This window comes from Euwallacea fornicatus, chromosome 10 (genome assembly GCF_040115645.1).
Source record: "Euwallacea fornicatus isolate EFF26 chromosome 10, ASM4011564v1, whole genome shotgun sequence".
NCBI lineage: Eukaryota > Metazoa > Arthropoda > Insecta > Coleoptera > Curculionidae > Euwallacea > Euwallacea fornicatus.
Genome location: NC_089550.1, coordinates 3,193,473 through 3,211,722, shown reverse-complemented (window position 1 = coordinate 3,211,722; position 18,250 = coordinate 3,193,473). Strand labels below are relative to the sequence as shown.

The following is an 18,250-nucleotide window of genomic DNA, read 5'->3' as shown; positions in this document are numbered from 1 at the left end:
AGACTTCAGACCATAATCACTCTACCAACTTGGGTTTAAGTGTGGTAGAGATTGGTACTACCCACGCATACCACAACCTCATTCATGTTCAACCAAAAAAATCCGCAACCAATGATCACCGACCAAAACCACAACCTCTTCTTTGGTCGTTTTCGCCGAAGAAGTGGTCGAGGTCCGAGATTTACCATCAACCACCAGCCGGATCGTAGGCGTTCGGCGCTTATCGGCCCGTCCGCTATTGGTCCAGCTTTCCTCCCGTTTAGGGCCACTGCCGGGACTTCGGCAGTGGCAAACCGTCCGCTGCTGTGCTTACTGCTCCGCCGAAGAGCTCGACGATCCGGTTGCGCTCTCGTCTCGCGCGAATTTCCTGATTTCCGCCGCTGTTTTCCTTCTTCGGTTGAGATGTTGTGGTGGTTGTGGTTCGGTGTATGACGTCATAATTGATTGTCCTGTGAGATTTTCTGGTTGCGCTGGTGACTATGGAAATGGTGCGGTTAGTGCTTTGGCGACTGATACAGATTTTGGTGTTGGTGGCGTTCGGATGCTGCTCTGGATTCAGTGGGGTCGCCAACGGCGATGAGGAAGCTGGTAATGCATTTTTTTATTGTCATTTTTATTTGGAGTAAATCCAAGAAAACTCCTAAGGGGTCAATGGCTCAAGGGTGCTACCTGCCAATATCATCTGAAAAACATGTTTTTTTAACTGAAAAAAAAAATAACAAAAAAAAAATCCGAAGGTTTTTTTATTTCTAGTTATTTTTTAGATTTTTTTAGTCTGCTTGAAATTTTTGGAAAAAATTAAAACATAAAAAAAAATTTATGTGCGAAATTTAATTTTTTTCCAGGCTCCAAAAGTCTAAATACCAGACACAATGTGTGCCTAAAGTGAAGTTCCTCATAAGTTGGACCTCTTTCATGTCTGGGCCTGACACTGAATTTACCGAATTTCCGGGAGGAACTCCCATAATATTTTAAACTGAGACAATGATGTTCAGCAATGTTAGAAGCCTGTATCACATCCGAAAAGATTGAAGATAACACTTTGCGCGGTTTTGTCTGATCTTATCAGTGCTTGGTAAAAATTTCCCCTCCAGCATCCCATAAAATTGTTTTAGAAATTCTTACGCATTGATTAAATCGCAGCAAGGAGTTTCCTCGACGGTACCATCAATTCCTTCGGCAATCATTCGAAGAGTTGCTTTTATTTTGTTTCATTCTCATCCACTTCAATCTGTTCTTGGTACTTTTCTCTCTCTCTCTCTCTCTCTCTCTCTCTCTCTCTCTCTCTCTCTCTCTATCTCTATCTCTCTGTCTCCCTCTCGTTAATAAGCACTGCTATATATAGGACGTCCCAAATTTCCTTGGCCAGTAATTATACCTATACTATATGATCGAGAGAGAGGGAGAGAGAACGCGCGCAACAGTTTAAGCCCAAAAGTTATAAGATAAAAGGATCTGTATAGAGTGAAAATTGTAATATTTCAACCTTCGTGAATTGGCCCCAAAAAGCGCAATAGAATTAGTTTTTTTTTATGTTAAATGGATCCCCGTGTATATTTTTGCATTTTTTATTCTTTAGATATATTTTAATTGTTTCGTTGCCAAATATTTTCCAACAAGCGTTTAAACATTTAGTGTTGCTCCTTGACACCTACAGTGTTTGATAAACAAGAGGTAGAAACCTTAAACACTCCAAACGCGTTATTACCCTGCTTAGCATATGCATACACCCTTCGGCAAAGTCAAGGCTCTTTTTCTTTATTTACATTTAGGATCACCACTGCCTAACATCAAAAGATTAAATCACTGATACACAGGTAAACTTACATATTTCATATCATAATAAATAGCTCGATGTTACGAGATTACACCTCGATTTCCTTGCCTCATTGGACATGCAATTTATTGCAATTAAGAGACCCATTAATTAACCAGGTTTATGCTCTTAATCGGTTGCGTTTCAGTTTGTTTCGACTTTAGATAGGCGCCTTTAACTGAACCCTCAAACTGTATCCTCACTTAAGTTCAGTTTTCAAGGAGATGTTATTTCCTATTGGCAGGGAAAAAATGGGCTCATGTCTAACACTTGCTGAGTTAGAAATCCTGCGGAGATTAAGATTGAAATCTTGATCTTCGCAGGAATCTGTTCGCTATAAGGCCAGAGCTGTTAATGACCAGAAACTGTCATTTCCTAGATTTCTATAATGAATAAATTATTGTATACTTCTTTTCCAATGATCTAATTACAGACCCGAGCTAAAGCAATTAATAAACTCGTTATACTAAACCATCAGAGTGCAGCAGGAAGGTTCAATCAAAGCGTGGAATTTTTTCTTAAATTTATAGGGATCCGCCTTAAACGAGCCCTTCGTGGAATAAACTACATCCATTCCTCGAAAGATACAGGACATAATAGTGCTCCCTGGGGGCTCGCTAAATAAATACATAAGACGATAGTTTAGTGGAAATTGATGGTGTCTAGAAACTTCCATTCCCAGGCATTTTAAGTTTATTGGGCAATTCTTTCGGGCAGGTGAACTACCTTTGGCCATCATTACGAATTCAGTTAAGTATCTAATAGGGCCTGCATCATGCAGGCCAATAAACATCCTCTAATTAAAACTACACTCCTTCGGTCAACATATGCTTAAATGCACTTAATCGGATTTTACGGGGTCTGAATTAAACTGGGAGCATTAAGCCGGCCTTAATGTGTCGAGTTTTCAGTTTTGACTTGTTCTGCTGGAAAATTAAAACATCCTTCTTCGATTAAAACAAATTTCTGCCACTGCTTCATTCTCGGACATAAAAAGAATTCCTAAAGGAAACAACGAAGATTTTCCTGGATTAATTAATGTCAGGATGGTTTGACAATAGAAAACACACTTTCGCCTTAAAAGGTTTATCGAATATCAATTATAAATAATTCAATAACTCTGAAAATGACGAGGGGAGTTTGTGTAATAAATATCTAATTAAGCGAGAGAAACTCCAAGGTAGCTGACTAATAGCCTTACTTGCTTACGCTTAATCAATTTGAGGCCTTAGGAGGGCCTTCACAGAATTGGATGGTTGAGACGTTAATAATTATTAGACGCATGCTCAAAAAACGTGAGTGCTTCTGACATATTCTGGAATTTCGAAATCGGTTTTATTCGATTCATCCATTTATCGCTTGCAAGCACGCTCGGCCATAAATTGATTCGACTCATAAAATCAACCATTCCGTACTTATTACGTAAATAACCATTACAATGATGAAATTATTTGTCTCTGCATCAGCTCTATCCATTATTGTTCAAGCGTTACTCCCTTCTTTTCTTCGGTCAGTTATTCAAACTTATAAATTTGAAAATAACTGGCTCTATATCCGGAAACTCATGAGCACGGTTAGAGTTTATTTGGAAATTTAAGCTCTCTCTCTCTCTCTCTCTCTCTCTCTCTTTTCATCTTCAGCGAGTTTTCCTCTTTGGGCTTTCCCAGCGACTTATGCAAGCTCTGGAACTGGAGGATCGGGTGTCAGACAGTCTCCTTTGTGTCCACAAAAACGTTGAAATTTATTCGAAAATTCTATCAGCTCTAAGTTTGCTTCTTCAATCTCTTTTCTTTATTAAAGAAATCGTCACCGAAGTTAAAAAAATTCTAGACGTCGAGAGGGAAAATGCCGCCCTTCCTTCAGATTAATCAGAACAAAAAAGACATTTTGTTGGTATGCTTCAATGGTTCTATCTGGTTCTTTTCGAGCTGCGATTGTTCTAAACTCTCAGTCAGGCGTGATTCTATCCAAAATATTCTCCTTTTCCAAATTTTCTGTTGTGCTTCAATCATTTTTAGCAACTTCATAATTGCAAAATATAGGAATAGCATCACTGCGTTTTCTTTTCCAGACGGTATTCTTTGTCCTTCGATATTTTTCCTCGAATTTTCTACAATTACGACAAATTCCAGTACAGCTGAAAATAGCTTAAAATTCAGCAAACTATAAGGATTAGACAACTGTTTATGGGAATATTTTAACAGCTCTGTTTTTGTCTGTTCTACCCTCTCTCTGGCAATTTACAATTCGTACCGCAAACTGTATATATGGGAGCGGACGCCTCTGTATAAGCGGTGGGAGACTTTATTGTGACATTATGGTTGCTCTATCTCTTGTCTCTCAATTTTCAAAGTTTTAGTGGCCGAATCTTATCTTCGACGATTTTTCCTCTCTTGTTTATATTCCTATACTGAGTTAAGCATCAAAGAATCCAGTCAATATTAGGGATAAAATCAAGATTTATTTGAATTCTTAGCTGAAGCTGAACATGATTCCTCGTATTGTATGTGATTGTATACAGCAAGTTAGAGGTAAAACTTTCCCAAACTTTGTTTACCCATCCATTTTGCCGCAGAATAAAATTAAATTATTTGGCAGAGAGAAATTCCATTTTGTAATAGTTAACTCGGTTAGCGTTCCCCCAATATTTGCCCTCTTTGATGTCCCGTCTTTATACTAATTCCTAACTTATTACAACATAATCCGATGTTCAATTTTTCGGTAGAATCAGAGGCGGGACAAGACTCAGAGGGACGGTGTTAATGCCCGACTAAAAAGAACTGTAGAGTCGAAAAGGCTCTTTCATTCTTTTTGAAGGGATAATAAAAAGGGAGGTTTTGTTTTGAAATTTGCCGAGTCATGGAAACAGATTATGAGTGTGTGCCATCAAGACGAAATGGAGAGCTCCATGAATATTTAAGAGACGCAGCTAAGGCAAGGAGATTCCTTTTCTGCCTTAGTCGGCACTTTTTAATTGCGTCATTGGTTCTAAGCGTGCATAACTTACTTAATCAATTCCACTTGTTTGTAACAATAAATAATTCAGTACTAGAACAACGTAATTAATAATTTATAACCCTGGGAACTATTGGCCTTTAAACGTATATTATGCACTTGGCGCCAATTCTTGACAAGCAGCAGCGTTACTTTCAGATTTTTCGCAGTGTAAAGGACAATTTATGCATGATTTGCCAGCATTTGAGCAGAGCAATTAATTTTTGTAACGTTTTCATTAGCCGAGCAAAAAAAACTTATGCGAGATAATTAAAAAATCTCGGTGAGGTTATTAAATATTAAATTGAAGCTGTAGCGAAGCCCTCGCGGGGCTGTAATGGAAACTTCTTATGCAGCTCCAAAGAACTTTTGTCACCGACCGCAATAATTAATCCCCAGGTAAAAAGGGATTCATCAATTCGAGGGGAACAAAAAGAAATCAAGTCAATAACAGCCATTTTCGAAGTCTCGAGGTAAAAAATCCCCATTTCAGCGCTCGATCAGTTTTCCCTTAATTAGATTTTCTTTGGGAGTCTGGACAATAAATCAAACACTCGTAAATAAGTCATTCATGGTTGGTAAATAGGCAAGAATTATCCTGAATGGGATTCATCGATCGTGGCTCTTGATTTTTCTAGAATAACAGTAATATGATTGATGAGACTTCCGCCCATTAAAGTCGCGTTAGCAGGCTTTGTATGCAGCCCTCTTATTAGTGCTGGGCAAAAACAAAAAAGGGCTAGTCATGGGGATATCGGCAGGATTTTTATTTGAGTGCTATTCAATTGAATTATGTGCTACTTAGATGGAATTATTGTAAAAGTGTTTAATGAGGCCTTAACATTCTTTGAACAGTTTTCCGAAGGATGCTCGAAACATAGCGATCGGAACCCAACAAACGATGAACTCATCAATCCGCATTATCCCTTGACAAAAATGTCTCAAACACTCATCGAAAATTAATAATTATCCGCTGTCATACCGCTTTTATGACATTGTTATGACATTGTTGAACGTTGACAATAACGTCGCCTGTCAACCCATGAATGCTTCGCTGTCACTTACATTTACAGCGAGTTTTTGCATACCGCTTTCTGAGCCGACCTGCGCCAATAACTTTAATGCCGTTTTGTAGTCCAAAATTTAATGTAAGTGTTTCCATTATCTCTAAATTACATTCACCACCAGCTATTGAATTAAATTCCTTAAACAATTTAGAGCATTGCAACTTCGTAATTGCCTTGGACCACCTGGCTCACCGCCCCTAAACAATGCCCAACAATCCCACTCCGGCCCTGAGTCGAGGAAATATTCGTTCACATCTCAATTTAGACCAGTTTCCTTTTACACAAACCTCCTTTTCATTTAATGAATGGAAACCGGGCACGATTTCCAAGGTGGCCACTTGACGCACATATTAAATGACCTTATCGGGTTCTCATGTCTTTCGATGGCGTTAAATTATGGATTTAATTATGTATGTTGTTTTTTTTGTCCCAGATCAGGTTTCATCAAATCTGAACCAACTAGTATACGTTTTACCGCAACGCCACTGCATTTTTTTTAATATAAAAATTCCTTAGATGTATCAGACATACAGTTGATGAATCGATTATTGCTGTTGAGCAAATACTGATAGGGCACTTCTTTAAGTTCACAATTTCTTGTGTCAATGTTGGTTTTAGATATATGCTTGGTAGATTTTAGTTATCTCGAGAAACTTAATCTCCGCCCCTGACCCTGGTAAAACGACCCATTTCATTAATCCGGAACAAAAGGTATATGTATATGTGTTGCTGCAGCTTTGCCAAGGGCTTAAGCGGGGATCGAAAAGGGCCATTGTTGGGAGCTGTGGTTTATCTCGTTTACTCTTTGATGAATATTCAGGACAGTACGCCGAAAAGAAACTCAATAAATGTCAACGAAAGTTCTTAATAAGGCAGGAAATTTTGCGGGCCCATGTAACGTTAATTAAGTTACCTTAAGCTAAACTATCAAGGAGGACGATGTTTTGTATTGTAATTTTATCCGACCGCGAAACAGATGGAGTTTACGAAAGTTTCCCCTCAAAGTTTCCTCAATATAATTAGTGCCTAAGATTGCCTTTAAGTTTCTAACAATGCTTGACATTTTATCAATTTGTACTGCTCCAGAATATTTACTTGCGGAGATTTGAGAGGTAAATTACCTGTATCCAATAAGATGCTTGTCGTATTGTGTCTCTTTGGCCCCGAATTTGATTGGTTTCCTCGATGTATTTTTATGCAAAATGAGAACTTTTGCATTGAATGGTCGCGCCCAGTAAAAAATCGGCAATTTCCCTACAATTTTAAATGGAAATTTGCCGACAGTAGGCTTCGATGACACAAAAGCACCAAGGATTCAATAGCTATTGATACTTCCCTCATGTATAGTAAATAAACGCAAGGCGTGAATATTCCACTGAATACAATGAATTCGAGGTTTATGGCACATGTTTTTCGCTTGAAAATAGTAACGAAGTCCCCATTTTGTAATAAGCATTTTGAGGTCGGACTAACGTACGTGGATACCAAAGACTGCATTTTCCAAACGCTCAAAGGTACAAAAACAATTGGCTCAACTTTAAAGCATATAAGTCGTGTAAAGTCCGAAAATTGAAAGAAGTTTCCTTTGGGGGAGCTTTCGAAAGCTCTGGAAACGAACATGCACGGGGAAGTTCTGCCGGAGTAATTAATTTATTACCGAAAGTTCCTCGAGCGGTCGTCGATTTTACAGTAATGCACCAAATTCCAATTATGTACCTTGCCTTGGAGAACTTCTTCGGGTAATTAGGCCACCGACAGCGATACAATCGAACCGGATAATTGTTGTTTCGATTAATCAATGTTTATTTGTTATTACCAATCCGATCAGATCATAGAGGGGGTCTTAATTGGAACGTTTTCAATGAGGTAATTAGAGCGCGCCCTCTTAACTGGGAGGACAACGATTCGCATCTACGGATGATTCACTGAGGAACCTGCCATCGGGCAATTGGCAAAGTGGAACAAGAAGAAAACAGAACATTTACTAGATTAAACTAATCCATATTAAAAATGTAGTAGTAAAAGTTGTTAAAAGATCAAACTTGATTAATTGTTTTATCAACTACGAAAATAACATGGATCAATGAAGAGTATTGTCAGTCTTTTAAATTGCTTCGTATTCGATATTTGCGATGGGTATAATCTAGAGTATAGACGAAAGATCAGATCTTCTGCTTTCTTTCTCAACTCAAGGAAGAACAGCATGGAAGAGCGCGCTCCTGAAATCTTCTCTTTGTTTCCAATTTTCGCAGACCTTCGCTCGGATTTATGAGATCCTCACCGCCTCCCAGTTTTAACCTGCAGATCGCGTATATTCCCTGAATTTCCCTCTCTTTTCACCCAATCTCCCTCTTCCTCTCCTTCTCTGTTTTCTTCTCCCTCTCCCCCATTCCCCCCACTCTCCCTCACTCACTAATTTATCACTATTCCGAGAAATCTGAACTTTCTTTCTAAATCCATTCACTTAAGTAAATTTATGGTGCTTAGCTCCGTCTATGAATCTTTCGACAGGCCAATAATTGCCCGTTAAGAACCCCAGGTGCTGACGGATAAACCATAGTTTCGTTAAGTAGAGGGGGTTCATAAGAAAAGCAGTAGATTTATTTTGCGGAGCAATTTTAAAGTGAACTGAGACATTGGACCCATAAAGGAATATTCTGAATACTTGAGTAGCTCTCAGCAAGCTGAAGAATAATATGTAATTTCAGCGTCATTTGAGGGGTGGTTTTCAAGAGTTTCCTATCAAAATAATCGATCGTTTTCAATGAAATGAAACTTTCGAGTACATATCTGGATGATGTGGAAACGTTAGCAATTTAGACTAATTTAGGCAAAAAAATCCCACGAAGCAGAAAAATTAATTTGCGGGCTGAACCTGGATAACTTGGGATGGAGGTTAATTAAAAAATAACAAACGTGAGAACGAAGTTGCCGAAATGTGTCCTAAAAAGCGAATTTTGTTGTTCCAGTCCAATCAGCTCATATTTTAAAAAGCCATTGTGTTAGGATTAAGTAAACAGTTCTCGGGTTGTTCAAGGGTAAATAGGAATATTTTACACATTATTTCAAGCAACCGAGTTGAAAATGGTTTAGTTTCAGGGAAATCCATTGGACGAGATTAAATTATTATTTTCTTCATATACCGAGCTATTTATTCATGTGTATTGTTATGTCCTAGTTTGAATGAATATAAAGACCCAGTGGCATAGAATCGGCTCTATCTCAAACCCGCAGCCAAGGCTTATCGATTTTCCCCCGAACAAAAGTCGTCAAAAAATGCAAATTGCTTATTTATCTCATCCGCAATAGCCAGGATCGTTATGGGGTTGAAAAACATGCTTCCTCCCCCCTGCCCCCTCCCATATTTCTTTTCAACTTGATGAGGTCTCTCGAGTTCCCAATCTTACTGGATAAATGACGCTGGGGAATGCTCAACTTCTTCACTTTAGTGGCTTAAATCAGGCCAACATTTAGTGCTTTGTACGGGTGTAACGTAGTCCGTATATCACAATATATAGAGCTGAAAGAGCCGTCAAAAAGTCGACACGTAGCAGCTGAAATATTTGCACCAACTTTCTTTTTTGTCTGTGCCATGGCGGGGAAGCGAGGGACAAGACGGGAAAGGGAGGTTGGAAAAGTTTTCGTTCCAGGAACATAATAAGTACCTACGTTTCACAAAACAGAGAGTAATACATGATGTACGACACCATATATTAAGCTCGGAACACATACCGGGAATGCTTGGCGCAATTTATCATCGGGCTTACTTGTAATAGTTACTGGAAACTTCCTGGACCAAATTGTCTGCTGTCTTTGAACAGGTGCGAGGCTTTTGGGATAATTTAATTTGCGACCCATCTTCCTTTGGAATCGAGACGGGATTAGTACCATTGTCGAGGATTGAATTTTCTGAAGATAGAGGACCTGTCAAAAGAGGTCAACAAAAGAATTGTGATTAAGTATGGCAGAGGACACCTAATAATAGCCTACGTATACGAATAAATGCAAATATAGGGAATTAAGTGCTATTATGCATCGACTATATCAGGGCTCATCATACACACACACACATGCACACACACACACACCTATCTTATCTGTTGAAATACATCTTGACGGGGCACATCATTTTAATGCATAATCCTCAGTCTTAACAAGCAGGTATGGGAGATAAATTGGGTGACCAAACTCTTTTAACTAATCAAAGATCTCTTAGTTAACTGCGACTGGATGGCCGACCCTTAACTGCCTTAACACCGCTTTGTATTATCCCAGCACATGCTTTATTGTCTCTGACGAATGCACAAAAGTCAATGAAACGGCACAAAAGATCCTCGCCCCTTTTTCGCCGCCAAAGCTACAAAAAGCCCCATTCAGGGGCCACACCTTTATGCATCACCATTTCAGCGCTAAAGAACAATTCACCCAAAAACAATCGAATCGATTTGATTGGGAGCGTGTAACACGCAAATTGCTCACCTCTGGCACAGCCTCTGACCTAACTCAATTATGTTCTTAAGCCCCTCTAACCAGATTATATTTAATTTATCTGGAGCTAACTCGATGTGTTGACACACTCGGTATTAAGCCGCTTTCGAAGAGGGCCTGTGTCAATCCTGTCCGGGGCTTATCTTGTTGTCGTCTATGCAAATACGTTTTGATATGGACCGAGTTATGTGTGACGAGCCACTTTGATTGGATTCTATGGGGTGTAACAGAGGTGCATTTGAAGGGGGAGGTTTGGGGCATTTTGAGACAGGATGACTGAACGAGGTAAATTTCGGCATACTGGTTTGCTACAGACATGGTTTTAGGTTTTGAACTATGTTTAAGGTATGTTTAAACTTAGCAGTAGGTCCGTTTGGACCGACCGAGAATGACACCTGCGCTTCCTGACGAATGAAGCGACGAAAGATAGAAAAAAAAAATGGTTTTGCAATGGAAATTTCGCAATTGGCAAATTACAGCAGAAATATTTGATCAAGAGGGAAAAGGCATATCGAATTTGCCCAGAGGTTTGTGACTTTGACTTTTAACTTCAATAATGACAGAATGCGTGACATATGTGACATAAATGACAGTGACAGTTGACTACTTCAACTGAACAGTTATTCGGAAAAGTTTTTCTTTTGACCAGGTATTTTCCAACCTTTCTCTAAAGGTAAAATTACAGTGGTCCTTTATAGATTATGTTACTCTGCAAATAAATACACTCCTCATCCGAAACGGGATATGAAAAATACGGATAAAGTCGAGTGATCTGAGAAAAACACCGCAATGTCATAATATCCTCATTTACCTAACTCGGGTGGGTGTGATAAAAACATGAACTAGTAGTACGTCTGGAGCCTGGATTCGCAAGTAATCTGAGATGGAACGAAAACTTAAAATTGTTCTCTAATATTTAAAATCTGACTTTGAAAATATGTTTGAAATATATTTAAGGCAAAACAAAATATTTTCTACAATTTAAAACATATATTTTGTTAAAAAATAAAATAATAACATGGGTTTTGCCAACCCCGATGTAATGAGACCCTTCTGTATTCTCTGCAGGATCCTTCTCCATCCGGAATTTCATTTTTAGGATTGAAAGGATTAAGGATGGCCACGAGGTTCCTGAAACCTGATAATCTCTTAATCGCCTTCCAACACTTTTACGTAATTCTTTCCTTATTTCTTCGCTGGAAATCAGAGAATGTCTCTCAATAATGGAAGAAAATTGAAAATGTCGTGTAAACTGCTCTAAGTATTTCAGAAACTCTCTTCCTGTGTTTAAGTATCAGTGACATTCTTTTTCAGGTGGCACTAAAGATGTTCTGTGAAGGTCGTCTAAAAACGTTATTAAAATATCATCTAAAGGCATTACTATTACGTCCCTAAAAAACGCTATTTAACTTGAATGTGGAGATACACATTTGTAACTTCATAGAAATTTCCTTGAGGGCGATAAAATTTCCACGAAAAGTATTTTGAATTTTTTTCATAATAATATGGATACTTTCCAATATATTCCAGACAAATTCGAGTTATTTGGACTTCTGCAAAAACTATGTAACGCAAAAGTAAAAAGCAAAAGGATTTGGTTTTGCTGTTATCATTAATAAGTTGTTTTAAGGTTTTCTGAAGACGTTATTTCAACTTTGTCCAAGGAAGTTACATTAAAGTCACTTAAAAGTGTTTTTTCTTTTATTCTATTTGGGAGTTACGCCTCACACACAAATAGAGCTTTCGGAGGGGTGGAATTGCAAGACTCGGGCGAAAATCTTTGTCAACAGTCTTCAGAAGTCGGAGACTTTTTGTTTTTTTTTGTTTTTTTTTTGTAAACGATATAAACACCATGAAAATTTAAACGGCTTTCTTCTATTGAGCACAAAAGCAAAAAGCTCTAAAATTTTTATATCTGATAATACACAAATATAGAATTCAATTCCGCCAAGGCCATATAAGTTTTACGGGCAGACACAAAAGTCCAATGTGTGCACATTGAATTTTATACCCTGAGATTATTAGGTTTTTACACATGACGTGCCTTATGTAGCAATTTCATCTGTTTACCCCCGGGTAGAAACTAATTAGCCATCTTAAAAGCCTGGAGACAAGAAACGAAGGGCACTGTGATTTATTTCCTTTGAGGAAGATCATAAAACTGTGATAAGCTGCCGCTGAAAGTCGCTTTTTAAGTACCCTGAAAGGCTTTATGTTGTAGGCACGTCTTGTAAAGGAAACAATTTTACGACAGTTTTGTCCATAAAATTTACATCTTGCGAGCTGTAAATCAATAATCTCACAGTAAATGTAATGCCAGTTAGGAAGGCTTTCCATCTTCCCATTACTTTCCAAGTAGTTGCTTCGCACGTCTATAAGTTCCAAATCGGATCAATTACTATACCTACACATTCCCTTAAAGTTTCAATTAATCAATCATTTCAGCCGAACGGCCACTGCATCATTACCTAAGTGGTTTTTTCCAGAGAAAATCACATGATAAATGATTGTCTGATTATACGGGAGCAGCACCCAAGATAATCTGAACTTGTTCTCTTTGTCGAATTGGCGATCGTATCTATCGAAAATTGTGTATGTGTGCGGATAGAGCCTCAAGGAGGCCATTTTCTTAAGATTTATAGTGTTCAAGTTATAGGCCTCGCAGTATGACACAAAAAAGCGCTGAAATTAATGCAGCCCCTTTAATAAATAAAGGGGAGCAATCATAAATCCACGGATTAATCTTAATCTACTATATAATTCAACATTTTCTTATCCTTCGGAATGCGGAAAAAGCCTCAAAAATGGGTCCGGGTTCAAGTGGGGCTCGTTTAAAGGGGACTTGATAAATTTTAATGTTTCTGGGGTCGAGAGATGCGCATTCCAGGGTTGAATTTGAAATGAAATATTCGGAATTTACTTGTCGATGAATTGTCCATGGAAGGGCGAAGGTTAGGCGTTTAGAAACACCTTTTTTCCGAATATATAATAAAAGGGTACGTAACAAGGAAGGGAAGAATTTGCGACAAACCGGAAGACGCTCTACACGGGTGAGTCATCTAACTGGTTCCTTTCCACGTATTTGTTTGAGTTTTGCAAGTAGATGCCCGGTGGGCACGTGGAGACACGACTCATTTATCAAAGCAAGAGTCATGTAACTGATCTATCATCTCCCCCAGAGAACGAATTTCTATTTCCGAATTTTAACTAGTTTTCGCTATTCTCTTACTGTGGCTCTTCATAATAACTCAAAAAAAGAACTAAAACAATGTTTTTGTTTGCTCGCCGTTTGAAAAAAAAATTGCATCCTCATGTAAATCCATGTGAGACATTAATATGCAAGACTCGTTAAAATGGCACAGCGGCGACAAGCTGATTAGTGCTGCAAAAATGGCCGACGTTGAGGTCCTAATTGAAAGTCTTATTTAAATAGCATTTGCATGTTGAAAAAGTGTTACGTGTGAGATATTTGTATAAAGCATAGGCAGATCGACAGACATATTCATGTTAGAATCGATAAGGGTCAAATATGACTACTTACTTAAACCGTTGGCTTGGCATTAACCGCTAAATCCCCCGGAGAATTACACCACAGCCCGAGCCCCCTTTTAATCAGAGTGCTTATTAAAGTCTATACTAAAGCAAATATTTCCCCACAGTAATGGAAGGCCATCATTGAGATATGCTGTAAAGCCCCGTCCTCCCCTGCACCAACTTAGTTGCTCAATCAATCAGTAATGTGTAATAGTTAAAACTTTTGCTGAAGCTGACTTTTTATGGAATAATTAAATTGGTCCGGGAGTAACGCAGTTAATAACAATGCAAATAAGCTGACTTAAACAATATCCCGTGGGATGAAGACCGGCTTTGTGTCGTCCCTTATGCTTTCGAGGCGAACCCGCTGTTACCTAACTACTTTAGTATGGCATTTTCTATTTCCTCCTCCGAACAAGAGACAACCTATGTAAACTTCTTTGATGAAGTTGTGATAGAGCTGGGAATTGTTTTCAATATTCAGCATTAGCGACGACAGCGTCTGTAGGTTCACGGGGAAATTGCTCTTTGCAGCCTCAAAGACTCAAAGAAACCCATGCCGCTTTTTGCATCGATAACCTTGAATAGATTATCCCTGTTGCTTGGTTCCCCTCTCATGAAAATCGCAATAAGAACTAATGACGCCCTGTCATCTCCCCATTTTAATACCCATTTTTCTCCACAGGCTGTGCCCTACGAGGCGGGGTTCATTCTTTTGCTTATCCTGTTTCATCAATCACGAGGTTTCGAGCGAATCTCCACGAGAAGGTTGGCAATTACACTAACATTTTACTTTCACCAGAACAAGAAGATTTTATTGAAAATTATCTTACTAGGTTCTTGAAGACGCCTGTAAAGTCTTTGGAGGGACTAGATGCGAAGGAAGGATAGTCAAAATCCTTTTTTTTCTTGTTTAAAAATCTGAACACGAAAATTAAGAAAATTGAATATTCTTTCATTTTACGTCATAAGAAACATATTATGTTATTTTTGAAAAAATCAATAAAGTCGAAGTTGGAAAGGTGATACTTAAAGTCGTCATCGTGAATCCCGTGTCTATTTTTGGTCAAATAAGTATTCGTGCTTGTTAGGGCGATTTCAAATGAAAATTCACCCTAAAATTACCAACATCTAAATTAAGCTAACTGCGATGTTAACTTTTTTAGGAGGCACTGCAAATGCTTAAAATTTCTTTTGAAACGTCACAGCTTCGAGCCATTGCACCCCAGGGTAAAGAAATCTAGGAACTAGCACAGTATCCAGCGAGGATTCTATCGAGTGGAAAAAACGGAGGTGATTTCATTTGAAAAAAATTACACCCGCTTTTTTGAAACACCCTGTAGGGGTGTCACTAATTTCAAAATTTACCTTTAGTAGCCGCACGTGCATCTCCATATTTGATTTTTTTTTCTGAAAGCACAAATAAACTCTTGGGAGGCCGTGGGACTGTTGAATGGACACCCTGTATACACTGCGCCTTGAACTTCGTCTTTTTGTCATATAAACTCTGACCATTCTGTACAAAACGAAGTCAGTGATAGGTGCGTAAACAAACGTGAGAAAAAATACGCGCTCTGTCTCGTATACGACTGAGATGGGTCCAGATAAATTTTCTCAGTTCATATTGATTTTCATTCCAAAGTATGTAACCGAATATCCTGAAATTTCCGCAACCACCATCAGAAATATATCGGACCTGTATGGTTTGATCATAAAAGTCCTGAAACCTTGAAAAATCTGAGCAAGTCTCATTTGAGTATATTTTGAGGGTCACGTGAAGAATCAATCTCGTCTGATAATTGTGCACAATTCGGAAATCTGTTCTTCATTTAGCTCTATGCTCCACATTTAATTTTATAAAATTAATGGCAATAAATATGGGCACTCTACATGAATGGATGAAAAAATTATGCGTTTCGGGGCAATATTTAATTAGCTGTGAGGGGAAAAGCGTATATATTTTGGCATTCAGTTAATAGCTTGTAATTGATGGAGGCGAGGGTTTGCGTCAATAGAGTTTTATAATTAACTAATTAGCAAATGCGGCTTTTAATTATGGGAGTTAAATTGAGTATGGAGACAATTTTTCCACATTAGGTATTGATCCGGGCCGAAAACGAAATGATAGACATCTTCAATTAATGGATAAACCTCTCTGAATCTATGAAAAACTCTTCTTCCTATGTTCCCGATTTTTTCGCAATAATCGTATTTCTTTTATAAGTAAAAAAATATCGAGGCGACCTCCGGCGTCTTCCTAAACACACTTCGCAATGTAAGCCGTTAATGAATTTATGTTCAAAAAGAGTTATTAAATTAGCCCGTGTAATGTTGTAGCGAAATAAACCTGTTCATTATTTGTTTAGCCGGATAGATTCTATTTTTCATTTCTGGAAATAAGGCCATTACCGGAACCCCGAGCAAATGAAAAAGTTTTATTGAAATCGATGGATTCCGAGCACTTTGTTTTTGTTGTCTGTGGCAAACTTTCCAACGTTTGCTTAAAAATTCCGAGGAAATCCGACACGTAACCATTATGGAAAGTTCGATAAAGGATATTGGCGTATCCCAGATTTCCTCTAGCTCCTCATAAAAATTCAATAACAATCATATTTTTCGAAAGTACTCGATGTTTCGCTGGAATCTCGCCCCGGAATAAATTGCTCGTTGATCGCAAATTGGGTCCACCCCTTTGGAGAGCCCGGTTCAGCAAGTTTGGGGTCGGAAAAAATGACCACCATCAATTCACCCCGAAAGGGTCCTAATTTTAAAATTTTCAGATGACATGGCACACTTGTACGACATAAAACACAGACGTAGAATAATTCCCGGCTGTTCCCTACATGCGTTCCGGGTTGCTGACTGCTTCTCCGCAAAAATGACTCGGATTTATGCGGAAACCGTTTATTAAATCTCGTATTTCACAGGCCGAATTCAAGTTCGGGGGTTTTGTTCTTTATTGGGTTAAGCGGCCACAACCTTCGTGTTAACGCGATTATTCTTGCCCCTTTCGCGACGTTTAATTTTCAGGAACTCGCTTTGAATTATGATTTTTCACAGTCAAAGTCATTAACAATACCGGTGAATATTATTTACAAATCACGATCAAAATTCATAAAGTTCGTTATTAAGTGTTAAATTTCGAGATAATGAGTCATTTTGAGTTAATGTCAAAGTCTCGCGATGAGAGAGCGTCAAACTGCATTTCCAAGCCTAAAAATCTAATCTAAAATCAAAAATGATCTAAGAATTACAGCGATAACAGATGAAAGGAAAATTGATACTAACCTTCAGTTAGGTTAGTTCGGGATAGGTTAAATATGCCGGTCAAGCATAGATCAAAATTGTCCCGGTCAGAAGATTCCAAGGCTTTTCGCGAAACTAGGCCAAATTAAATGGAGAAGACTCAATTTCCAAAGGGGAGATGTATCTGTTTTTTGGCACTGTTCAAGCTTGGAGTGGCGATATCTCGGGAATCCAAGGAGAATTTGCCTTAAAATAGCTCAATTAATCAATTCGATGAGCTCCATAGTATCCGCGCCACACTGAATTATTCTCGAAGGATTCAGACAGCAAACGAGCGAAGACATACATTTTTGTAAATTTTATATGGGATAACTTTTATATTTCTGATTTTATTATTGATGTTTTATATAGATTGCTTGGGACTACGGATGCCTTTAAATAGATATTGTTCACAGAAGACCCAGTAGACAATTTTGTAACAAATCAGCAAATTTTAAAGTTGACATTCAGGCACAGAGCATTTGAATTGCAGCATCGTTTCAAGGTTTCTATTGTTCCTACTGATGATTGTTCATATGCGATTAATCCCAGCTATACCCAATTCCACTTTTGATTTTATGCCTGTTCTTGTTGGTTCGGCACAAAAGATAAATTACCAGTTTAATCAAATCGATTTGCCTAAATGGCTTCGGTGCACTTGCCAACTAAATGCACGCTGACTAAGTGCTATATGCCGAAGCGCTTCAGTTTTCGCTAATTCGCCAGTTTTCCAATGAATTGATATTACTCGGAGAGCAATTATTAATGCTTCAAATTTGCCAAAAGTTCCATTTTTGGTCAGAAAATTTCAAAAACAGCACAAATCTGCTGCAATGGAAATTAAAAATCCCGAGATTATAATCGAATTTAATTTATTATCGGCTATATTTCATCCGGAGAAATGAGCTGTTATTTATATGGGCTGCAGATAGGCCATTTGATTCGAGATTAATAATTAAATAAACGCTTGATAAAACTACATTATTGTGCACAAACTGGTCGTAACATGACCCAAATGTTTATTGAGCGATTTAAAATATTCAATTAATGACAGATTTTGGAAGAC

At 38.2% G+C, this 18,250-nt stretch overlaps 1 protein-coding gene across 3 annotated transcripts in view; it reads left to right on the top strand.

Annotated features, from left to right (window-relative positions):
- The first annotated feature begins 299 nt into the window (after positions 1-299).
- side-VIII (sidestep VIII) overlaps positions 300-18,250 on the top strand; it is a 142,617-nt gene continuing 124,666 nt past the window's right edge. For all 3 annotated transcript variants that reach the window (XM_066286857.1, XM_066286856.1, XM_066286855.1), the window contains exon 1: positions 300-588. In XM_066286857.1, coding sequence (XP_066142954.1) covers positions 480-588 — 109 coding nt within the window. In that variant the 5' untranslated portion in view covers positions 300-479. The remainder of the gene's footprint in view (positions 589-18,250) is intronic.